This window comes from Oryctolagus cuniculus, chromosome 6 (assembly GCF_964237555.1).
Source record: "Oryctolagus cuniculus chromosome 6, mOryCun1.1, whole genome shotgun sequence".
Taxonomy (NCBI): Eukaryota; Metazoa; Chordata; class Mammalia; order Lagomorpha; family Leporidae; genus Oryctolagus; species Oryctolagus cuniculus.
In genome coordinates, this window is record NC_091437.1 from 149,391,346 (window position 1) to 149,416,025 (window position 24,680).

The window sequence follows — 24,680 nt, forward strand, 5'->3', positions numbered from 1 at the left end:
AGCTCAGTCAGAAGTGGAGCAGCCAAAACTTAAAGTGGAGTCCATATGGGATGCCAGTACTGCAGACAGCAGCTTTACCTGCTATGCCACAGTGCCGGCTCCACCATGCACATCTCCTACCAGAAAAAAAGCCCATAGATAGCTATAGACAGAAAATGCAGAAATATGGTAGAAACCCTCTTACCTGACACACTTGACAGGGACAATTGGTATTTATATTTAAGCCTAAAGCAGAGAATCATTAAGATAGAGCCTAATTTTACTTTCCATATGAAGCATTCAAATGTACATTGATTTGCTACAGACTTTTATTTAAGAATGAGCCATGGTAAGCATTGAGTGGTTGTATTTATTCCTTTTTTTTTTTTTTTTTTTTTTTTTTTACTGCAACCTACCTTTGTCTAGTCTTTCCAAAGCATTCAGTTTGGCTTTTACAGAAACAGGTCTTTCCCTTTGCACTTAGAGTGTCCTGCCTATTTAATAGATAACTGAACTACATAATGGCAGTAGTGTGTACAACAGTCACCGACAAGCTTGGGCACAAATACAACCTGCTCTTGCAAAGTGCCAGAGACAGGGGGGCCTCCTACCTGGTCTCCGACCAGCCGCCAACCTGGGGAGCATCTGAATCAGCCACCAACAGACTTTGATCTGAGAAAGCCATTGATGACTGGGGGGATCTGCTTGTTGATCCTGCAAACTGACCAAGTGAGCTGCAGTTAAAAGAGTGCCGACAGATAGAAATACACAGCAAGTGTACCGATTTGCATGGGCCTGACACTTGAAGTGAATGGAATACTAGGGTGGAAGCGATGGCTCCTTTTCTGATCTTCCCTGCATCAAGCTATTCCGAAGACTGTTTCTTAATTTGAACCGGCTCAGTAAGATTTTAGAAAACAGCAACTTGGATTCTGTTTTTCAAGGCAGTTAAAATAATTAATACTTGAGTTCAGAGTTCAGACAATTAACGTCGTCCACTTTGGGTTGAGTTGTGTTATCCTGGTGCGTGTTAACTCACATCGAGGAAGGGTACAAAACCAGAGCCCTGTACCTTCTCGCTCAGAGTCTAACCTCGCCTCTGGTCTCCTTTGCCCTGAGCTGTGCTTGTCTAAGAGGTTCTGAAGAAACGCCTAAAGGGGCCCACAACTCTGCCGGGAAGAGGCTGACGGCCAGCCCTGCTGTCTCATGCTTGTGATGCTAAGGTTGCTTATCCCGCTACCGAGCAGGCAGCGTCTAGAGACCCCTGGCTCCTCTCTCAAATGCTCCTTAAACTGACTTCACTGTGGCTCCTCTCTCAAATGCTCCTTAAACTGACTTCACTGTGGCTCCTCTCGGTCAAATGCTCCTTAAACTGACTTCACTGGCAAGAAGCCCAATTCTGTCACACAGGCTGTGCCAACCCTCCGGGGACGGCCAACCTCCAGCTGTCTTGGTGTCTTCAGTTTGTACTTTTATTTCCCACATTTTCTCTTTCCCCTCCCCTTGTGTGGTATCAATATTGGCTGAACACCTTAAAATTTTTTATTTTTATTTATTCAAGAGGTAGACACACACACACACACACACACACAAGCACAGGGCACAAGGGGGATGGGGTGGGGAGGGGAGAGACAGACAGACATATAGACAGAGATAGAGAGCTCCTGTCTGCTGATTCACTCCTCAAATGCCCCTGCTGGCTGAGATTGGGCTGGCTGACCCAGGAAGCTGGAACTCTGTCTGTCTTCCACATACACCACAGGGGCCCAACCACTTGAGCCATCATCACTGTATCCAAGGGTCTGTGTTGGCAGGGAGCTGGGATTGGGAGCTGGAGCTGCATGTTGAACCCAGGTACTCCAATATTTCTGGTTCCATGACAAAGAAGAAGCCACAGTGCCTTCTCTTCAAAGACTTAAGGACCATTCCTTGGGTCCCTGGTGGTGGATGTCTGAGGACCACTCAGCCATGGCCTGTTCTTTCTCCCTAGTCCCTGGGCACAAATTCTGCCCACGGTCCCTTACTCCAGGAGCTTCCCTCCCATTCTTGTCACCCTGTGCTGTTTTCAGGATGTCCACATCCCCCTCTTAGCATGAGCCACTTGGAAGTGGGTAGAAGTAGAAGACATCATTGGGGCTTCTGTTAGCTTAACACAGACACAGTGGATCTCTTGGTCCACATCTCTCTGTGTATCCCCCAATCACATGCATACAGGTGGAGTATCCCTTATCTGAAATACTCGGGACTAGAAGTGCTTCACATTTGGGATTTTTCAAGATTTTGGACATGGTAGGACCAGAGATTAAAGTACTCAAGGACAATGAGGGGTGTGTTAGAGGGACACAGGCGTCAACAGCAAGAGCTCCCAGGAAACAAAGCTGGAACAATCTGAGCAATATAATAACATAGTGTTGGATTATAACCCAAAATATAGATATTCATGAGTCTGATATAAATGAATTGTTGCCACCAGAAGTAAACCGGGAGAACAGAGACACTGAGTGCTATGGAGTCCCAAGTACTTGGTGTAGATATCCCCTCCCCACCAAGGAGGTGGATTGTTCCGCTACCTCTGAAGTGTAGGCTACATGTTGGGACTTTGTTTCTATGAGCCCAGAGTGGAGAAGGGGAACAAAATGAGTAACTTGACAGGGGAGAGACCTGCCAGTCAGCACCTGAGCCAATGGATCAAAGTCAGCGTCAACAGTGATAAGTCGTGTTACTCTCCTGTACCCTTGACATGATGTTAGCACCGTGATCTTCCTCTCTGAAGCCCCATAACCCCAGTCTAACCAGGAGAAAAATACCAGGCAAACTCATACACCCCAAGGACGTTCCGTACCTCCTCAAAACTGTCCAGGTCACTGGAAACAAGGAAAATCTGAGGAAGTGACTCAGCCCAGAGGAGCCTACAGGGGAGGCTACATGCAGTGTGGGATCCTGGGACAGAAAAGCTTCATTAGGTAAAAACTAAGGAACAAAGTCTGGGCTTTACTGAGTTGTGATGTGTCATTTCTAATTTGGAAGTTATGACAAATGTACCATATTAGTGTCGGTGACTGGTGGGGGAGTGCCATATGAGAACTCTCTCATATTACTCCAACTTTTTTCTGTAGATCTGAAACTTCTAGACAACAAAAAATTTAGTTTTAAAAATCTTCATTAGGGGCTGGCACTGTGGCATAGTGGGTAAAGCCATTGCCTGCAGTGCTGGCATCCCATATGGGCGCCGGTTCGTGTCCCAGCTGCTCTACTTCTGATCCAGCTCTCAGCTATGGCCTGGGAAAGCAGTAGACAATGGTCCAAGTCCTTGGGCCCCTGCACCCACGTGGGAGACCTGCAGGAAGCTCCTGGCTTCTGGCTTCGGTTGTGGCTAAGTGGGGAGTGAACCAGCGGATGGAAGACCCCTCCCTCCCTCCCTCTCTCTCTCTCTCTCTCTCTCTCTGTGTGTGTGTGTGTGTGTAACTCTGACTTTCAAATAAATAAATAAATCTATCTTTAAAAAAAATCCTCCCCAGACCTGGGCTGTTTCATTTCTGTGGGGAGCAATCCGGACTAGACTAAGTTACTCGAATTAGGACTTATTCTATGCATCTGCTCTCCCACAATATGGCGCTGGGAGAGAAGTAAACAGCTTCCGCACAGCTGCCTCCAGTTCAACCAATTAACTGTAGGACTTGCTCCTGATTGGAGAGCAGCGTACTCGGCGTGTGGGCAGCCGAGTTGGGATTGGCGGAGGAGGACTATAAAGGAGGAGAGAGACGGCATGCACCGGGAACATCTATGGGGAACATCTAGCTGAAGAAACACCTGTGCGGCCCCCGAGAAGAGCCGGCCGGCGGTGTGCCGCTCCCCTGCGGAAGTGGGGAATGTGGCCAGGGGGAACTGCCCTTCCACGGAGGTGGAAGGGATAGTAGCCAACCCGGGAAGAACCAGCAGCAAACCCGGGGAGGGCCGAGCAGACGAAAGAACAGCGCAGGGTCTTGTGTTGCTCCTCCACGAAGAGGGGGAGCGACATAATGGTGCCGTGACTCGGATATGAAGCCTAGGCAGGGTTTAGTGTCGTTCCCCCACGAAGACGGGGAGCGACAATTTCTCTCTGCCGATCTCCTGTCTTCTTCATGTCGGCGCCCAGTGCCCTGGGGTCGTTAAAGGAGTTGCAGTGAGGCACCCAGGCCAACTTGACATCTCTCGTAGAAGACGTTGGGGCTCTCCCTTTTGGGCATGCAGAGCTGAAATCCGTTGCTGGTGTTCTGGCAGCCATATGTCTCAGCTGATCTACTCTGCAGGCTCATCCGAGGCCTGTCTAGGGACTGTAATGCAGTTGGAGACGTGGTTTGGTGTAGTCCGGGAGCATCCTGGGCATTACTCTCTTGCTGCTGAATGAGCCAGGCTGCACACTGCTGGGCGGTCCTTTGGGTGAGGATGGAGGGGTGGGGGCTTCCAGGGGCTGGCATCCCCTGAGGAGAGCCTGTGGTCCCCTTAGCGTACTCAGCTTCCCTTAGCTCCTGCACTGTCTGTCTCCTTTATGCGGTAAAACCTCAGTCTTCTCTTCTGGATCATTATTCTCACCTCCTTTTCCTTGGAATCCTTACTTTTGGACACTCTCGTAAGAACAGATTTATGTGGGTTGCCTGTATGGTACGTGGGGTGCCTAGAACTTTAGAACTTATAGCTCTTAGAATGAGAAACTGCTGACAAGACGTTTTGTCCAGGAAAGAATGTCTTGAATGGCCCTGCTTAGGAAGAGTTGATTACATCCATTACCAGCCGCATGGTACCAGCTGATAGAGTAACTCTGTGCAAATTGGCTAAAGGTACCTTCTCTAGGCTGCTACAGCCCCGCAGTCAAAGTCTGGATGGGGAGAGCTAAGGTTTCAGGCCCAACGTGTCACCTCAACCAGGCTGCTTTGTGCAGTAGACAACCTACTCAAACTGTTGATGGTGACTCCGAAATGCATGGTGGGATCCATACAGTCCATTGCCCTGGGGGAAGAGTATTGCCATAGTTTGGATATTGAATGTCTCTCTAAGGCCCATATGTTAAAGGCTTGCTCCCCAGGGTAGTGCTGTTGGGGAGTTGGTGGAGCTTGTAGGAGGTGTGGCCTAGTGGAAGGTCTTGGGTGCCTTTGGGAGGTTGTCATATAAGCCCGAATGGGCCAACCACTCTCTCTGCTTCCTGTCTTGTTATGTGATCTGCCACTGCCTGTGCCCCACCACTGCCATCTGCCTCCCTTACCAAACTGCTGGGGCCACCCAATCTTGAACTTGAACCTCCAGAACTATGAGCTAAATCAGCCTTTTCTCTTTGTAAGGTCAATTGTCTCAGGTGTTTTGTTATAGTGACAAGAAGCTAACCAGCACTGGTGTCCAGGATAATCACCTCTTCTTATGCTGGTTCCCGGGGACAAGGTCTTGGGAGTCCCCTGGGAGAAACAAGGATTAGGACAGAGACCAAGTGCAGTGTTGAAGTTGGCTGTGTTGTTTCATAAGAGCTGATTCCCTTTTCAGGAGACTTATGAGGTGGCTGCTAAATGTAGTCATTATTGGAAATTAGAGAAACATAAATATATTGGTAATAAATGCAACAAATACTCAAAATCCATCCCTTTCTGATTGCTGGCTACATGTTTGTGTTTGTCACCTTTTCATCATGATAATGAAATTCCTGCGGTGGGCTACACATGAAGAAAAGGAATTTATTTGGCTCATGGATTTGCATGCTGAAAGCCCAAACAGTACGGGTGTAGACTCTCGCAAGGGCCTCAGGGTGGATGGTGGAAATGTACGTGGGAGGGAAGGATCGCATCTCCATATAGGAATCCAGGGAGAATCTGGTGGGGCCAGGCTCGGCTTTTCTAACAACCCTCTCATAAGAACCAGCTAGACTCCCATGAAAACCTACGTAATCCCTGTGGAGGGCACACCCTTAGCTGACCTGCTGACCTAAGGACCCCCCATTAGGCCCCACCTCTTAAAGGCTCCACACCACCTCCCATTGCCCCCACCCTAGGGTCCAAGTTCCCAACACACGAACCAAATGAGATCCAACCATAGCAGTCTTAGTGTTGTGTGGGGTGTGGGGGTGACTGCCATCTGTGAGCTGGGAACACTGTGGGCTGCCGCTGCTCGTCTTTCTCTGACTCTTACATCCTGGGACATCATGTCAGTGCTTGACTTCAGCCACTATGGAAGTACTGACACCATGGAATCAGCAGATGCCACAAATCAGCCCCGGGACCCACCTGCTGAGAGCCAACTACCACAGCGCCACAGCCGCTAACTGTGGTCCCAGTGGGGATCTGCTGTTTCCAGAAACTCTCTGGTCACATCATTCCGACTGAAGCCACCTGGCAGGAAAGGCCATCAATCCTCCAAAAAGAACTGACTGTGAGGATGGGGAGAAGGAGACACAGGCACAGCACAAGGCTTGAGCTTCAGGGCAGCGTGTGCGTTTGTGGTACAGATCACGGCTGATGCCACACACTCCCTGGACCCAGTCCAACTCCCTGGAAACCAGGAGGAGTGTGGAGCTGTGCACAAAAAGAGATGGAACCCTGGAGGCTGGCTGCGGGACACCCCCAGGGGGAGGGCAGGGTGGAATCTCAGCAGTACACTTAGAATAAAACCTAAATGCCTTACCTGGGCCTCTGGGTCCTGCTTCAACTGACCTCGGACTTCCGACCTCCCCTGGCCCTGCCCTCCCTCACACAGAACAAGGGTCCCTCGAGCACCCCTATAGCATCATCCTGGTTTGCCTCAAGCTCCTCTGTGGCCCAGCATCTCTCTGGTTGGTTCCTTCCCACCCCCTGCTCTCGGACAGATGACACTGATTGGTGCATTTCAAGTGGTTCCCTTCTCCCACTCTCCCAGCCTGGCCCAGTGTGACCCAAGGCCTCGTTCTGTTTCTTCTTCTCCTGGCTGGCCCCGCGGTCTGTGGTTATTTTCTGCGAGGTTTGTTTACCTGGTGATTGTCTTCCCCTTGGACTGGAAGCTCCGTGAGGGTAAGACAGGGCATGAGTGGCTCATCCTGGATGACTCGGTGCCCAGCTCAGGGCCTGGCACCTGGCGGCTCTCAGTTCAAGCTCATGGCCAGGCTGGAAGAAGAACAAGCGAGTTGCCCTCCAGCACACTGGGCCTGACGAGCCGGCGTCCCATTGAGGACAGGGGTTAGACTAAGAGGAGGTACGTGACCACAGCTGCTTATAGCAGTCTCCAGCAGGCTCTAGAAGTCCAGGGTCAGTGGTGTCACCATGGAGCTGAAGGAAGCATGGTGTGTGTGTGTACGTAGGAGGGTATTTTGCCCATTTGCCGTGATTGAGGCCCACTTAGGGCCCCAGCAATCTGAGGGAGCGAGCACTGGTGTCTTGAAAGACGAAGAACGGGGCCGGCGCCATGGCTCACTTGGTTAATCCTCCACCTGCGGTGCCGGCTTCCCATATGGGCGCCGGGTTCTAGTCCCGGTTGCTCCTCTTCTGGTCCAGCTCTCTGCTGTGGCCCGGGAGGGCATAGAGGATGGCCCAAGTGCTTGGGCCCTGCACCTGCACAGGAGACCAGGAAGAAGCACCTGGCTCCTGGCTTCGGATCGGCGCAATGCCAGCCATAGTGGCCATTTGGGGAGTGAACCAATGGAAGGAAGACCTTTCTCTCTGTCTCTCTCTCTCACTGTCTATATCTCTACCTGTCAAATAAATAAATTAAAAAAAAAACTATAAAAAAGGAGGAAGAACTTGGGGAATTAGTTCTCAGAGAGAGCAAGAAGAAAAGTGGCTGATGCCACCCCAAAGTGCTCAAGGGAGTGGAGACCTCACACACAGGCCTGACGTCCCTGCACTGGGCCCTCTGCGGTTGCGCTCCTCCCTATGGGTGGGCAGTTTCTGGGGTCACAGAGACACACAGCCCGGACTGCCTTTTCAAGCCCTTGCTGTAGGCACCTGGGACCCCGTATTTCCTTTCCGAGGGTCCTGAGCCGGCTCCAGAGCAGGAGCGGGGCCTCGCCCCAGGATCCGCAGCAGGGTCGTAGCGTGAACTCGGCTGTCTGAGCAGTGTTAGCTCACAGGCCCCTCCTGGTTCTGGATAGACCAGACAGTAAAGCTGGGCTGGGACCCACAGATATTAGGGGTCCCAGGGCGATGGGGAGAAATCTGAGAGCGGAAGCTCCCGCAGTGGGTGATGGGATGCTCTGGACTCCTCAGCTTTCACGATGGTTTTCTCAGGCCGGCTCCCCAAAGTCTGCTTACCCACAGCACCCCCAGGAAGCTCACTGTGGGGGGGAGCAGCAGTGTGGAGTCCCATGGGGGCCTGGGACGGCTTTCACGAGGAAGCGTGTTGAGTCAGCAAAGGCTCCGACAGGGCCTGCTCCCCTCTGTGTAGACACTCGGGTGGCGGAAGCTGGCGTTCCCCCTGGGGCCCTGGAGGAAGTGGGTAGCATGGGGACAGGGCTGTGCAGCAGCAGGTGACGAAGCAGTGTTGCTCTTGTCTCCCTCTTCCTTCTGTCTTGTCCTCCTCCTCTCGCCGCAGGCAGGCCTGCCCTCTGAGGCCAAGGGCTTGGGCAGAGGGGAAAGGGGCCAGCAGGGCACCGTGTATGTGAAGGGGAAAGGGAGGAGTTTCCCAGCTGGCTGTGGGGGCAGGGGTAGTGGGGACCATTGCTGGGACGGACCAACCCCGAGCTGTCTCGTGAGGGAGCGTCTCGAATTGAGCACGTCGGCTGTGGCTCCAGCCTGTGGGTGATGAGCAGCAGTCAGTGGCCACAGAGAGGCAGCACGAGGCTTCCCCAGCCAACTTTGAACCAATGCACTCGTGACTCATGAGCTAGTGTGGCAAAGGTGACGGGCTTGGGGGTCAGAGCAACTTGAGGTTGAATCCTAGGTCCCTTCTCCCATATGGCCTTGAACAAGTGACCTTGCTTCTCGGTCTCAGCCCGCTTTCTCCCCCGGGAATCACCTTCCTTATTTTCTCTGCATGAATCATGGTCACCAACAAATCATGTCTGTTTTTAATAGATCTCTCTGCTCTCCTTGCCATGAGCTCAGATCCCAAGAACTGGTTGTTTTGTTTCTTTTTATGAAAGCAGAGACCAGCTTCAGCACCAGATAAGAAAATACCAGTATGTTTTGTCACTGACCATGGCTCTAGAAAATAATTTTTTATGTGTTAAGGTTCACAATGCTAACTCTGACAGGTAAATAAACCAGTATAGTGAAGTCATCAAATGTTACCGTAATGTCTTTTTTTAAAAAAATATTTATTTGAAAGACAAAGATATGGAGAAAGAGGGGAAGAGAGAGAGAGAGAGAGAGAGAGAGGGAGAGAGAGTGCGAGTGAGCAATCTGCCATCTACTGGTTCACTCTTCAAATCTTGCAATGGCTGGAATTGGGCCAATCTGAGGCCAGGAGCCAGGAGCTTCTTCTAGGACTCCCACATGGGTTGCAGGAACCCAAGCACATGGGCCCTACTCCACCACTTTCCCAGGCAAAAGCAGGGAGCCTGATCGGAAGTGGAGCATCTGGGACTTGAACTGGCGTCCATATGGGATGCTGGTGCTGCGGGTGCTTAATCTACTATGACACAGAGCCAGCACCACCATAGTTTCTTAATTTGTTGATTCATGGTTTTGTACCCACTGAAAAGACACACTATGGCATCTGTCCTCAGACTGAGTGTTTGAGCTATTTGCTACATGTTTGGTCCTATCACCTGAGTTATTTCCCAAGGTCCAAGAACGATCCTAGTCCCCAACCAATTAAACACCTCCAATCACGCCATTGTCCAAAGGACCAAACTCCTCCATGACAAGCAATACATTGAATGATGGTATCCAAGTGTGTTTCAGCAGCCTCGTTGCCTGCCTCGCCAGCCTGCTCCTCTCTGTCTCTGTGCTGTGTCCCAGGAGAATGGATGCCACCTCTTTCTGAACATCCTGCCTACTCACACGTCCCAGCTTCCGCCTGTGCCCTCTTCCTGTGTTTCTCTGGCAGGCTGCTCTACACTCTTTAGAATCCAGCACAAACGCATCTGTGTGTTCCCTCTTCTTACTCTTGGATAGAGGCCTTTACCTGCCCTTGGTAATGCACATACAACATTCTGTTGCATATTGGACACCTCTGTCTATGTTGCTGGCCTGGGAATAAGTTGCCCAAAGGGTTGTCAATCTTCTATTTACCTTTATATCCCTGGAGCCTAGCACAGTGGTGAGCCAATGGTAGCGAATTAGATGAATGAATATAGGCCCATTCCCGTGTAACTCAAGTTATGTTTTTTTAAGGAGAGGTGGTTAGTAGCATGATTCCTGGAATGTCTTGGACTCAAGTCCTGATTCTAGCACTTGCAGATGAATTTAACCAGATTACTAATGTCATGGTTTCCTCAAGTGACAAATATCAACCTCATAGAGCTGTGGGAGCATCAGCTATGAAATTGTAACTGGGAAGTGCCAATGGTCATCCGAGACCCAGGTGTCTAGGTTCCCTGGAGGGAGCCCTTCATGTGTAGCTCTGTGCGGCTACAAGGCCAGCATCTTGGGACAGAGATTCTATTGCAGCCAAACCAACCTACCAAAGAGGCGGCCCATTGACCTTGATTTTGTTTTTTAGCACCTTGCTCAGCCTGGTTGTATTTGAAGGTCAAATGAAGCACTCAAGTGGGCCAAATGCTTAGAGGAGAAAACCCAAATAAATCAGGTAATAGATTAGTGAGTCTCACGCTCGTCACATTCACGCAGACCAGTCTACTATCTCCCTGCTGCCAGCCTTGATTACTGTCCTCCATGATCCCAAATAAACGCCACTGTTTACACTCCCCAGAAAGGTTTGATTTCACAGGTCCTGTGTCTCCAGGCCAAGAGCCCACACTAAGCAGGCCAGCTTTGGAAAAGCAGCACATTGGAGGCATAATCGACAACTTTTAATGAACGCTGAGGCTTTGGCATAGAACACAGAGAAGGAAAATTAGCAAATCGGTCAAATTGTCTCCCCTGTTCCTTCACCATTCTGTCTTTACCTGGCCCCCACACACCCCTGTGCAGTCTGTACTCTCCTAAGCATTTCATTAAAACCATAGCTTTTTCATCGACTGCTGATTCCATTTGTGTGTGGAAAGCATTCAGTCACCACGCTAAAGAAACCTTAAGAGGCAGCCCAGATACTTGCTAAGCCAGCGTTCAAGGTGACCCACCCGAGCACCTTGAGTCAATGAGCATGGTCTGGCTGCCCTGCGTAAGCTTCCAAGAAAATAAACCTGGGCTCTTGAGGGGGTTTTGTGTTTGGAACATGCTCTTGACAGAGGCGGCTTCTCTCTGTGTTGCTGTTGGCTTGGCTTGGCTCACTGCAAGAGGGCCACTAGAAGTTTCCGGAAGTCCCCGGAAGTGTCTGAGCGAACCATGTCAGAGAGAGACTTCTGGTACTTCTCTTGAAATTTTGCTTTTATCCCTGGAAGGTCCACCTGTGGAAAGACAACGGGCACAGCAACGTTCACACTGTAAGCACCAACAACGGCAAGCGTGTGTTAGACTCAGCTGTTCGTCTATGGCTTTTTTTTGGACAGGCAGAGTTAGTGAGAGAGAGAGAGGGAGAGACAGAGAGAAAGGTCTTCCTTCCATTGGTTCACCCCCCAAATGGCTGCTATGGACAGTGCGCTGCACTGATCCGAAGCCAGGAGCCAGGTGCTTCCTCCTGGTCTCCCATGGGGTGCAGGGCCCAAGCACCTGGGCCATCCTCCACTGCCTTCCCGGGCCACAGCAGAGAGCTGGACTACAAGAGGAGCAACCGGGACAGAACCGGCGCCCCGACCGGGACTAGAACCTGGTGTGCTGGTGCCGCAGGCAGAGGATTAGCCTAGTGAGCTGTGGCAGTGGCCTATTTATGTCTTAAATATCTCTTCAAGGGTTGCCATTGCCATGTCATGGATGAGAAACGGACAAGTGCGCTCAGTTCCCTGAAGTCTGCAGAGGGGTCCCTATGTGTGTATGTTCCATTCAAAAATGTGTTTATGGAGACTAAAGTTTGAATGTCATCGGATTTGATGTGTTGCAAAGTATCCGTTTTCTCCAGTTGTGTGAAAAGGAGTTGTTCTTAGGTAGCAAGATTACACCAAAGCAGGCAGCGGGCCCAATTTAGTGTGCTGGCGATGGTCTGATGACCCCCAATGTAAGGATAAGACAATTGTCAACATAGAAATAGGCAAGTAGGCATTATTTTTCCTGGTACCCCAAGCAGCGAGGACATTAGTACCAGTCAAGAAAATCCAAACTAGTATCTTTTGTAGGACATATTTTGAATCCATTTCATTGAAACCTTGAAAGACCCAGGTATTGGGGGTGGACCTGGGACTCAGGAACACACGAATGAGTGCTCTGCATGCAGACTGTTACAATCTGGGAAGAGAAGATCCTTGCACCAGGGAAGGTTTAACTCCAGATGGATCACAGGGACTCATAAAAGCAGCAAGGGACTCTCTTGGCTTCCCTGATACTTCTTGTGGAATTTTGCTCTTACGCCCTGAAGGGCCCCATGTGAGCAAGATGACAGGCACAGCAATGTTTACAGCGTGGCCACCATCAATGGCAGGCACCAAGAGTCTGTTCTTTTTAAATTCATTTCTGGTTTAGACTCTTCCTTGCACTCCAGACCTAGAGAATGTGGCTCAGGTATCTGGTTCTTTCTTCTGCAGCCCAATTAGAGGGCTGAAGTGATGGAGAGAAACAAGATGGGAATGGGGAAGGGGGGGTGTGTGGGTGATCGTTTGAAGTGGATGCTGAGTAGAAAGATACAGGAAGCAGGTGGTGGGTGTCCTCTGCCAACCATGGCTTAGAAATTCCTCTGTTCCCCTACTTGGATCCTTGCCCACATAGGGGGCAGGGCAGGAAGGAGGGGTACCTGGGGGATAGTCTGGTCATGTGGCTTTGGAAAACTAGGGAGTTCAGTTAAACTGCATCTGGCTGGGTCTAGAGCCGTTTGAAGGAGCTGACCTGGGAGGGGGTCAGGACTGAGCTGGGACAGAGCATCTCAGGGTCAAACGTTCTGGGGTCTGCACCAGAGAGAACATGGACTCCTGTGAGGTCCCTAGAAGGATCTGACCTCCCTGGGGTTCCTTCAGAGCCTTAGGTTTGCTCCATTGGGCACCTGTCCCTTTTGGGTCCCCTGAGACTCCTCAGTGACTGGCTATGGGGGGGTGTGCTGAGAGCCAGAGGTGGGGGACACAGACACCTGTGGAAGAGAGAGAGTGCCGGAGGAGGGAGAGTGTGGGAAGGAGTGTAGAGAGACCACCGAGGGGTAGGGGAGACAGACGTGAAGAGAGAAAGGTGCATCCTGCAGGAGGAGAAAAAGGAGGGAGAGGAGGAATTCCAGCACTAGAAATAGAAAGGAAAGACCCATCCTGTTGTGAGACGCTGAGTATTGCTTGTTCAAACTTCAGGAGCAGAATTTGGGGTGGTGTCTCTCCCTTCATCTACCATGTCCCCTCCCCCACAAAGGGAAGATGGCTGTGGGTTCCCAGGACTTGGTTTCACTTCGTTCTCTCACATGGAGACAGTGCCATTGCCCCTTCATTTCCTGTCCCAGGAGCTGTGGCTCCTGGTCCCAAAGCATGAGCCGCGAGTCTTGACAGCTACTTCCAAGCTCTTGGCTACTCAGCCTCCTCCCTTTCTCAGACACATCATGCATTGTCCGCTGAGATGGGGCAAACACTGCCTCCTAGGGGCTGAACAATGCCTGCAGTCCTTGTACATATAAGGGGACTTCCAAAAGCTCACAGAGAAACTAGAATTAAATCGTAAGTTTATTTTGGTGTGAAAACAATCTTGAACTTCATGCATAGGGTTTTTATCATACATATTTTCCATAAACTTTTTGAAGATCCCTTGTATATATTTCAAAATATTTTATACCAAAATGAGTTTATCTTTTCACTCCATTTTCCATAAACTTTTTAAAAAAGATTTATTTTATTTATTTCAAAGTTTGAGTTAGAAATCTTCCATCAGCTGGTTTACTCCCCAAATGGCCACAACTGCTAGGGCTGGGCCAGACAAAAGCCCGGAGCTAGGAGCTTCTTCCAGATCTCCCATGTGGGTAGCAGGGGTCCAAGCACTTGGGCCATCTTCTACTGCTTTCCCAGGTGCATTAGCAGGGAGCTGAACTAGAAGTGGAGCAGCTGGGACTCGAACCAGCACCCATATGGGATGCCAGCATCATCACTGGTGGCTTTACCCGCTCCTCCACAGCACCAGCCCATTTCCGTGAACTTTCTCATGTGCACTCAAAGGAAGCACTGATGATCCCTTGGTATTCAACAGATACACAGTAGTATCTGCATCATCAGCATTTCTTGAGGAGGTGGAAATTAGGGGAAAAAATGTGCCCAGGAAGGTTCCTCGGGGGACTGGGAATTTGTTGCAGTGGCGAACACTCCACTTGGACACGTGCATCCCCTATCAGATTGCCTGGGTTGGTTCCAGCTCTGCTCCCGATTCTGGCTGCCTGCTGATACACACCCTGGGAGGCAGCACGTGATGGCCCATTTGGGTGCCTGCCACCCACGTGGGAGACTTGGATTGAATTCCTGGCTCTTGGCTTCAGCCCTGGCTGTTGTAGGCATTACGAGTAAACTAGCAGATGGGAATGCACTCGCTTGCTCTCAAATAAATAAAATAAATGATTCATTAAGAAAAAGCTCCTTAGGGGGAAATCATTTAGGCTGAGAAACCTTGCCTTAGGCCAATATGTTTTCTTGCACAAAATCGGTGCTTGTGCCGTGCGTCCAATCAGAAACCTGGCTCAGGAGCTAGGAAGGCATTTTCTGTGCTCTCTGCGCTGGGAGATGTGTCTGTGTCTCTGTTGGTCTCCCCTGAACTAAAGCCATGTGAAGCTGCCCTGCTTTAGAGCGACTCCCTGCTGGGTCCCTCTGCCCACTGCCACCAGCTCTCCAGAGCCACCAATGACAGAAGTAGAAGCAAGTCTCATTACTGCATTTTTATATAGATTGCAGCAGATCACCGTGTCTTCTATAAATTCTGGGACAGCCAGTGCCATCTCTGTTTTATACTTGCTGTAAATAGGCAAGTAAACTATCTATAAACTATCTGTTGGGGCCTGTGTTGTGATGCAGTGGGCTGGGCTGCTGCCTACGATACTGGCATTCTATATGGGTGCCAGATCAAGTGCTGGCTACCCCACTTCTGATCCAGCTCCCTGCTCATACACCTGGGAAATCAGCCAAAGATGGCCTGTTTCTGGGCTCTGGCCACCCGGATGGCATTCCTGGCTTCTGGCTTTGGCCTGGCCCAGCCCTGGCCCTTGTGGCCATTTGGGGAGTGAACTGATAGATGGAAGATCTCTCTGTCTGTCTCCTTTTTTCTCTAACTCTGCCTTTTGAGGAAGTAAATAAGTACACCTTGAGAAAGTAAACCTTGGAAAAAAAGACTATGACGTCGGTGGTGGGAAAGGAGAGGCCCCAGCTGTGTCTTTGGAATGGAGGGAGTCTTACCTCAGCCCTGGTCACAATGATGCCGATCAGCGTCTCCTCGTCGGTCCCTGCTCCCTTCATGGACTTGTAGAGACGCTCGGCAAAGTAGCCCTCGCGGTCCTGGGCGCACTTCACTGGGCGGGACAAGGGAGGAGAGAGAGTGAGGTTTGGGACCCTCGGAAGGCTGGCGCCGTGTGGGCTGTCTCTGCCAAGGCTGCCCTTGGAGCTGACTGCCTCGTGCCGAGATGAGGTGTGAAAGGGGCTGGCTTCATGCTGCTGTGGAGTGAGGTCTGGCAGCTTCCCAGGTCAGGGCATCTGAGCTCTCCCACCAGCGCTGGGGCCAGATTGCTAGAGAGGAGTAAGAGCCTCTCTTGTTCCCTGAAGGGATGAGGAGAGCCGTGGCCCTCCCCTACCCCGTTCATGATCTGCACAAGGGACTCAATATCTAAGTGAGCTCTCTGGTGCTGGGGTTGGCTTCTGAGGGGAAACACGGGCTGGCCGCCGCTTTCCATCACAAAGCGACGTTATCTCAAGGACTGACTTAGCCAGACTCTCTGCTTCTGCATGCAAAGCAAGCTCGCTTCGCTTGTCCTCACTGGGTCTGCTGCGTGAGTCTCCTCTCCGAGTCTTTTCCTGGCGGGTTCCCCATAATCTCCTTAGTGAGTGGTCTGGGGCGTGGCCTGAATGTGCTGCCTGATCCTTTCCAAAGCTCTCCATCCCGAGATGCCGCCACTGGCTCTCTCCTTGCCCACTGCTCTGATCTCTCCCAGGATTAACAAAGTGTGGTTTCTATCTGTCAGCTGGTGTTGGGGTGCACACAGCTCCCTTCCTGGGGATAAGACAGAGACCACATGGCCTCTCTCCTATGTGAAAGTCACAGAAAGTAGATCTGAACTTAGAATAGTGATTACTGGGGCAGAGAGGGTCCATGGGGGTTGGATAATGGGTATAAAATCACAATCTCATAGAATAGGATCTTGTGATCCACAGCACAGTGGGGCAACGATAGATCACAATAATGCATTATTTCTGTATAAAGAACTGGGGGGCGGACATTTGGTAAAGCGGCTAAGCCCCGCGTGGGACACCTATATCCCAAATCGGAGTGCCTGGTTTGGAGTCCTGGCTCTACTTCTGATTCCAGCTTCCTCTAATGCACAGGCAGCAGGTGACAGCTCAGAGGGTCAAGTTGCTGCCACTCAGATGGGAAACCTGAATTGAGTTCTCAGCTCCTGGCTTCAGCCTGACCCAGCTGATTTGGGGGAGTGAACCAGCATATGGGAGATCTCTCTCTGTTTCTGTCTCTCTAACTTTCCAAAAAAAATTGTAAGAGAGTAACTGAGTAGCTCCAAATGTGAAAAAAAGATAAAGAAATAGAAATGCTAATTGCCTAAGTTGATCCATTTACACCTCATACATGTGTTAAAGTGTTGCACAATACCTCATGGAAATGTATAAGGATTGTATGTTATAAAAAAATTGTACAGATCCATCAGCTCTGTCCTCTCCTCCTCGCTCTTCTGGGTCCATCACCAGTACCACTTAGGGGGAATGAGCCATTTACACTGCAGGTTGTAACACTTCTCTAGACTGGCTTCAGGTTGTTTGACACTAGTGATGAGCAGTGAGTGCATGGAAGGTGCAGCCGTGTCATGGCCTCTGCTGGCTCCTTGTGGGAGGGACAGGGGTGAGCCAGGGTCAGGGAGGCAGAGTCCAGGGTAGGCCACGTGGCAACCACCGGAGGTGCAGGGGCAAAGGAAAGCTCAGGCCTAGGTTCTGGCCTCTGTAACCAAAGGTGCTGGATTGGTTGGAGGTTATATAGAGGGGAACATGGATGTCACGTCACTGTGGGGAGCAGGTGGCATATTTGGGACTCACTGTGGTCCCCAGGTGATCTGATCCAGTGGCCTCCATGCGGTTTTCCTGGAGGTCCTCTCCCGTGCTGCACTGAGGGATGCTGCAAGCATTGTCTGCCTGGTGTGTGTGTGCCCCACCTCCAGACAACCTCTCCCTAGATGTCCCTTCTTCCGGATAGTTGGGGAAGAACACCCAAAACTTCTTCCTCTGTCTACAAATCTATGCCTGGGGGACACCCCCTGTTGTTGGCAGCAGCTGGCATCTCTCCAAAGCTTGGGCGAGGAGAGCCCGGGAGCTATACCGTAAAGCTGCTCCTGGAGAGGGGAGGAAGGGCAGCCGGCCGCTGGGGCCCCTGTGCTGGGGTTCTCCCTGCTCCTGGCCTCTGGAAGGCAATTGCTGGGGAAGCGTGGGCTCCTTTCCTGGTGTGGGGCCTGGGGAACTGCACTGTCTCAGGTGAGATGGATGTGGGTGGCCCGGGACCCCATTTGAGAGGGCTACCCCAGAGGCTGCAGGCGGTGGGAGTCATTTGATGTAAGCCCCGCCCCCCAGACTTGTCAAACGGGAACAGGGTGGGAAGAGTCTAGAAAACACAGCCGTGAAGTCAGCTTGCATTTTCCGTGCGCGTATTCTCAAGGCCTTTTCTGGTCACTTCCACTTCTGCTGCCCGCAAGTCCACTCAGCTCCTGCAGTTCCCGGCCCCACCCCCAGGGACTCGGCTTTGCCTTCCTCTGTAAACTCCTCACTCTCTTTGTTTGCTTGGCTTTTTATTTTGCCTGTAGCCTGATCTGTTGATGCGTGTATATGCACCGTGGATACTAAGCTCTGTAAGAGTGAGGATGGGTTCTTAGTTACCCCTGGTCCTCACACCTACCACACCCTCCCGGGACTGAGCAGGTGCCGAGAGAATGTCAGGGGCCAGAGTGGCTGTGTCTGCCCCTGGGTGTTTCCCTCAGTCTCAGCTCTGTGAAGACAGCAAGGATTTGGAGCCTCAGAACCAGGCCATGAGTAGCGCCCTCCAGCTGCTTAGAGAGCCTTAGGGGACAGCTGTCCAGCTGCGGCTCCCGTGTACAGCCAGTGTGGGTGTGTCTAGGCCTCCTCCGTCCATCAGAGCAGAGGTCCTGCTAATCTGAGTGCAAAATGAACAAGGATGAAAAAAATGATCAATTGCTGACATTGTTCGAAAAAACCAGAGCCCCTCAAAGAGCCAAACAAAAGAGCTTGGCACCTGCGGCACATTTTTTGCCTTCCAGAGCTGCTTGTTTGGTTCTTCCTCTTCTTCTGGGGATCTGTCTTTCCATGTCCTGTGCCATTTGGGATGGTGCCCTGGACTCCTCGCCACAGGAGCGTGGACAATGGACAATGCCTTCTTTCCAGGGGGAGCTGGCCAGACTCGCTCTGGGGCCCATCTCTCTGCTATTTCCTGCCTTTGGGCAACACCTGGAGAGGAGGTCCTGGCGAATGCTTGGCATGGCCCACATCTGGTTTCCCTCCTCACTCTGGAAACAGACCTCATTCTTTGCAAATGTTGAAGGGAACCGAATGCAAAAGGAAACCCTGAAGCCACCGGGCATGCGCAAGCGCTTGGCTCCTACATGGGGATGCTTTTGTAGGTGTGTCCTATGAACCCCACTGCTGCCTGGGTCTAGATAATGGTCCTGGGATGTCTGCAGGTGATCTCAGGGGGCTCTAGCAAGTGGAACATGCAGGATCGAGGTGCTCGTTCAAGGCTTACCTGCTGCTGCTCACAGCCAAGCCCCTTTCTGAAAATTGCCCCTCAAAGGAGACAGCTGGCTTGTCCAAGGTTGCAAATGCTCCCAGGGTACAGCCAACACCCAGGGACGGATTGACATGGGGTGCAGAGCCCTCACCCTTTTGCTCCCAGCCTCAGGTCTCCCTGTGGGACCTGCGTGGCCCCAAATGCAGCTGCGTCCCCTTCACTGTATCCCTTGGATAGAGCATTCCCCAATGTGTCCCCTGACACCGAGCCCCTGTCACCCAGTCTGGTTCCAGGGAGCCCAACCCAAGACAGGAGATTCCCCCACGGCACTTTACCGAGAGTTAAATAGGCCTTCTTCAGATCTCCTGATGTCTCTTCCTCAATGGCTGCTTCTATGTCTTTGCCGATGAGCTGCAGAGAGAACCAAATTCTGGCCATTATTGCAGGGTTTGTGTTTGGCCTTGGCCCCCTCGGGGTGGCTCCTCTGTACGTGAAAGGAGCCCCTCACCTTCCTCTGGCCTCGCAGGGCTGGTGAAGTTGCCCCCATTCTCCAGGGAGCTCCCATTGCCCAGGAGTGGTCCCAGATTTGACCTCAAATGGATTTGACCCCAGGCAGTGCCATGCCCTTGGCCTCAGTTTCCCCATCTGTAAAATCAGCAGATGGAGGAACCCTTAATTTATACAAGAATAGTATTTTTTTTAAAATTAAAAAAAAATTTTTTTTTTATTTTTTGACAGGCAGAGTGGACAGTGAAAGAGAGAGAGACAGAGAGAAAGGTCTTCCTTTGCCATTGGTTCACCCTCCAATGGCCGCCGCGGCTGGCATGCTGCGGCTGGCGCACCGCGCTGATCCGATGGCAGGAGCCAGGTGCATCTCCTGGTGTCCCATGGGGTGCAGGGCCCAAGCACTTGGGCCATCCTCCACTGCACTCCCTGGCCACAGCAGAGAGCTGGCCTGGAAGAGGGGCAACTGGGACAGCATCCGGCACCCCGACCGGGACTAGAACCCAGTGTGCCGGCGCCGCAAGGTGGAGGATTAGCCTAGTGAGCCACGGCACCAGCCAGAATAGTAATTTTTTAATTTATGTAGGACTTCAATTTCCCAGGTATTTTTCATCTTTTCTGCAGTATCCTAGGAGGCTGTGGTTATAATAATCTGGCTGCACTTCCCTCATGTCCCTTGTCTTGGGGCTGGGGACCTGGTCACTTACAGGCCAGGTACTGGAAGTAGAGGCTGTGATGTTCATGACAAGGACTTGCGCTACTGTTGCTGAGAGAGGGGGCCTGTAGGGGCTGGGAGCCCCGGGACTGGCCTCACAGTGGCCCCCACCCTGGGTGATGGCACGTGGAGCCCCGGGGGCCGGCCTCACCATGCACCCCCCCCTACTCTGGGTGACGGCACATGGAGCCCCGGGGGCTGGCCTCACCGTGTACCCCCCCACCCTGGGTGACGGCACATGGAGCCCCGGGGGCCGGCCTCACCATGCACCCCCCACACTCTGGGTGACGGCACATGGAGCCCCGGGGGCCGGCCTCACCGTGCACCCCCACACTCTGGGTGATGGCACATGGACCTCTATTCGCCACTGGTTCACGTACCGCTCTGCACAGCATTACACATTGGGTTTCTCTCCAAATATTTACAGAAGCTGACGTTACAGTAAATTGTGACTGATCCTTAACACAAATACTGCCCGGGCCATTCTCAGGGCAGGCAAATAAAGAGAGGGGAGAGGTCTGCGGGGTGGGGTAATTGCAGGGAAGCATCAGAAACACTGAAACCTTGTTCTTAGAAGTGATCTTTTGGGGCTATGACACAATTGATTCTATAAATACTGGGGCCGTTGGGTACACAGCAGTGGAGTTTATGGCGCTTATGAAAACACAGGTAAACAAAGTGTTCTTCGCAGAGCAAGCAGGATATACGTGCAGGGAAGAGGGCGCGTGTTTAGTGAGTTCTTTTGCTCGTCCTCCCAGTTATTGCTGGAGGCTGGAGTACCTAAAGGCCCGGGTATTTGGCGTTAGAAATCGGATTAGAAAGAGCAGCGGGGCTGTCCATCTTGTGCCTTTCTCGGTTGGGTCTGATGTGGGAGCTGGTATTCTGGAAGGGGCTGGGGTCACTTCCCCGGGAACAGGGCTCTTGTTCTATAGACGAGAGTACATTGCAAGCGGATGCTTTGTTTACGTGAATCTGCGTGTACTTAAAAAAACTCTCACATTACATGACTTTCTGTTTCTGCTGTTAATACCAGGACTCTAGGAGAGTCCTCTTCAGGTTTCTGTAGGACCTCACACTACTACAAGGCAAGTAAAAGCAGAGCCGTTCTGGGGAGCAGGAGGTGACCTCTTTTTTTTTCTCTCTCTCTCTTTTTTTTTCTTGACAGTTAGGCAGTGAGAGAAAGAGACAGAGAGAAAAGTCTTCCTTCCATTGGCTCACCCCCCAAATGGCCGCCACAGCCGGCGCACTGTGCTGATCCAAAGCCAGGAGCCAGGTGCTTCCTCCTGGTCTCCCATGTGGATGCAGGGCCCAAGGACCTGGGCCATCCTCCACTGCCTTCCCGGGCCACAGCAGAGAGCTGGACTGGAAGAGGAGCAGCCAGGACAGAATCCGGCGCCCTGACCGGGACTAGAACCCGGTGTGCCAGCGCCGCAAGGCGGAGGATTAGCCTAGTGAGCCGTGGCGCCAGCCAGGAAGTGACCTTTTAATGCCACCTATCCCTAGGTAGTAATGCTGCCATGTGTCTGCCCTCTTTCTTGCACAACTCCAGGGGGCGCCACTCACACAAGACAACAAGTTGGTATTATCCCCTCTTCTCATTCTGCCCCTCTCCTGGTAGCTCCTGCCGCCCTCCATGGGATCCAGGGAACACAGTCTGGAAACAATGGCCCAAGCCATCGCGCCTCTCCTTTGCACACTTTTTACTTCAGCTACAGGAACACTGAGTTCTTGAGGTCTTGGGACAGAATCAGGTTTTCTGAGTTTAGTACAAAAAAAAAAAAAAAAAAACAAAAACCAACACAAGATGAGGGTGGATTCCAATGAAGTCTAAGACTCCAGTTAAGCAGGCAGCAATGCCAATGGGAAGTCATTAGAAGAATAAAGGAGACATTCCTCCTTCGAAAATCCATTCCTTCAAGCTGACAGGGTGCCAACCCCAGAGCCCTGCGCACTGTGGTGTTGACGGCAGCAGGTGAAAAGCGAAGGGCTCTGGCAAGGGCTTAAGAACATGTCCAGGGGAGAGGCAGCAGGGCTCGGCTAGGAGCATGTGCACCTGTGTTCAGCCAGGCCCTTACTTTGGCTTGAAAGTGTGCAAGTCTCATGTGTCTGGTAACACTGGGGGCTGTCATAATCTTGCACAATACAGCTGGTTGGGGAAGTTCTTTTGTTAGGGCTGAGAGAGCCCACAGTGTCAGAAGTTAAGACTCGGGCTCAGAGGGTAAACAAAGGTCAAAACCTCAAGTTTCTGTGCCAAAGATGGCAAGACAGCTTGTACCCCTAGGCATACAATCACATCTTTGTTATTGGTCAGAGATCACCAGCAAACTTACAGAACCTGGGATGGAAAAATCAGCAACCAAGATGGAGATGAACCGCATTTGAGCAAGGCCTTGGAGTAGATGAAGAGCTAGACCTCAGAGCTAGCTGGTTTGTGGAAGAATCGTCGGATCTGTAGATGACTTTATCATTCACTTGAGTTTTACTTGGATTCTTGCCACTGTTGGTTCACACAGGGAGACCCTTCACAATTGCTCATGTTTATTGAGTGCCTTCTGTGAGGCAGGTACTGGCTAAGTCCTTACTTCTATTCATTCTCATGATCTGTAATCCTATAAAGTAGGGACGACTAGGCACAGAACCTTACTAACCGCCCAGGGTCATACAGCTAGTAACCTAGAGCCGACTGCTCCAGCCGTAACATGCATCAGAACCACCTGGAAGACAGAAAGACCTACAGATGGGAGAACCCCAACCCTGTGGCATCTCGCTCAGAAGGTCCCTGTGGGGACTGGGCGTTCTCACTTGAACAAGTTCTGGAATGAGACTGAAGCTGCTGCGTCAGGGCCAGTTTTGAGATATTGGCCTCGTTGGGGTCCCAGCAGCCAATGGAGAAGATACACACACGTATGTGCATTCTCACAGTGACTACCAATGACAGCCAGCCCCAGAAACTCTGCAGCCCCCATGATGGGGGGAGGGGGCCTCCAGCTCAGAGCCCACACAGCCCCCAGGCACATGGAGCAGGGGACTGCATCGCCAGCTGCTTTGGATCATGGTTCTGGGCACGATTTGAAAGCTGAGAGCCCTCAGGGTTTATATACAATAAGGATAAAATTCCGAAGCTTCCTTGTCTTTGTATCTACTGGCAGCGCACAAGAACTGCTATTTCGAGTGAGGAGTGGCCAGCCCCAGCCGAGGCGGGCGCTTGGGCTGGGGACTCTTGGGCTTCTCATCCGCTTTGTGCTACCGACTTGCTGTGTGGTCCTGAGAAGTTACAGATGGTTCCCCACTCAGCGGACTCTCCTAGGCCAGCAGCTGTGCGGGCGCTGGCTGTTCAGCCGCTGTTACAGACCCTGCACTGGTGTGCAGCTAAAATGAGACAAAGGGCGTAGATGTGCTTTGAACAGGTAACAGCATGCTACAAGTATAAAATGGGAAGGCAAAACGTCGGGTGTTCCACTAAAGGCTTTTTGCAATTTAGACCGCTTTTCAGGGAAGGGCTCACTGCTCAGAGCCTTGAAATAGCTAATCCATCTTGTTGGCTTATAACGATTATGAGATTACTCAGATGAGTTATGCGTGTCTTTCCAGGAACGTGGCCTCTGTTGGGAGTGGTGGGCCCCATGAGCTCAGCTGCAAATTGGAAGAAGGGTAAGAAGAATGGAGGCGTATATTCTTAGCACCATCAGGTACTGTTCTGAGCCTTTATCCTATTTAACTCCTTTTTTTTTTTTTTTTAATTTGACAGAGTTAGATAGTGAGAGAGAGAAGCAGAGAGAAAGGTCTTCCTTCCGTTGGTTCACCCCCCAAATGGCCACTATGGCCGGCGCTGCACTGATCCGAAGCCAGGAGCCAGGTGCTTCCTCCTGGTCTCCCATGTGGGTGCAGGGCCCAAACACTTGGGCCATCCTCCACTGCCTTCCTGGGCCACAGCAGAGAGCTGGACCGGAAGAGGAGCAACTGGGACTAGAACCTGGTGCCCATATGGGATGCTGGCGCCGCAAGGCGGAGGATTAACCAAGTGAGCCACGGCGCTGGCACCTCTATTTAACTCTTAATATAAGTCTTGAGGATGTAACAGCGAGACCCATGATTCCTGGTTCACATGAGAGGATGGAGAGGTTTGGTCACTTGCCAGTGGTAGAATCAGGATTCGCACCTGGATCTCTTGACACAGGAGCTTTGATCAGAAACACGACCCACTTCTGCCTCCCTGGCCTCTGCCCTGCCTGCGGGGCTGGATGGGTCTTTGTTGTGGGCGCTTGTCTTGTGTGCTGTGAGAGGTGTGGCTGCTTCCCTCCCAGGTTGTGACAACCTCCAGCGTTTCCTGACATTATCGAACGTTCCTTGGAGGGACAAAATGAACTGTCCTCCAGGGAGAACCCCAGTTACAGAGGGCCTCCCAGTTCTGTATCCCAGATCTTGGCTTCTCTTGGAAATAAGGATTT

The 24,680-nt window shown here is 51.6% G+C and overlaps 1 protein-coding gene and 1 long non-coding RNA gene across 6 annotated transcripts in view; one reads left to right on the forward strand and one right to left on the reverse strand.

Moving 5' to 3' along the window:
* Positions 1–24,680, forward strand: part of LOC103348125 (uncharacterized) — a 221,776-nt gene that overhangs the window by 128,021 nt on the left and 69,075 nt on the right. For all 4 annotated transcript variants that reach the window (XR_011389319.1, XR_011389322.1, XR_011389320.1 and 1 more), the window contains exon 4: positions 23,824–23,921. This is a non-coding gene — a long non-coding RNA (uncharacterized lncRNA). The remainder of the gene's footprint in view (positions 1–23,823; positions 23,922–24,680) is intronic.
* The window catches only part of ANXA13 (annexin A13), a 62,573-nt gene continuing 48,755 nt past the window's right edge, over positions 10,863–24,680 (reverse strand). Inside the window, 3 exon segments of one of the 2 annotated variants that reach the window (NM_001082119.1) lie at positions 10,863–11,419; positions 15,461–15,573; positions 19,349–19,424. In NM_001082119.1, the coding sequence (NP_001075588.1) occupies positions 11,300–11,419; positions 15,461–15,573; positions 19,349–19,424 (309 nt within the window). In that variant the 3' untranslated portion in view covers positions 10,863–11,299. 2 annotated transcript variants of the gene reach the window in all.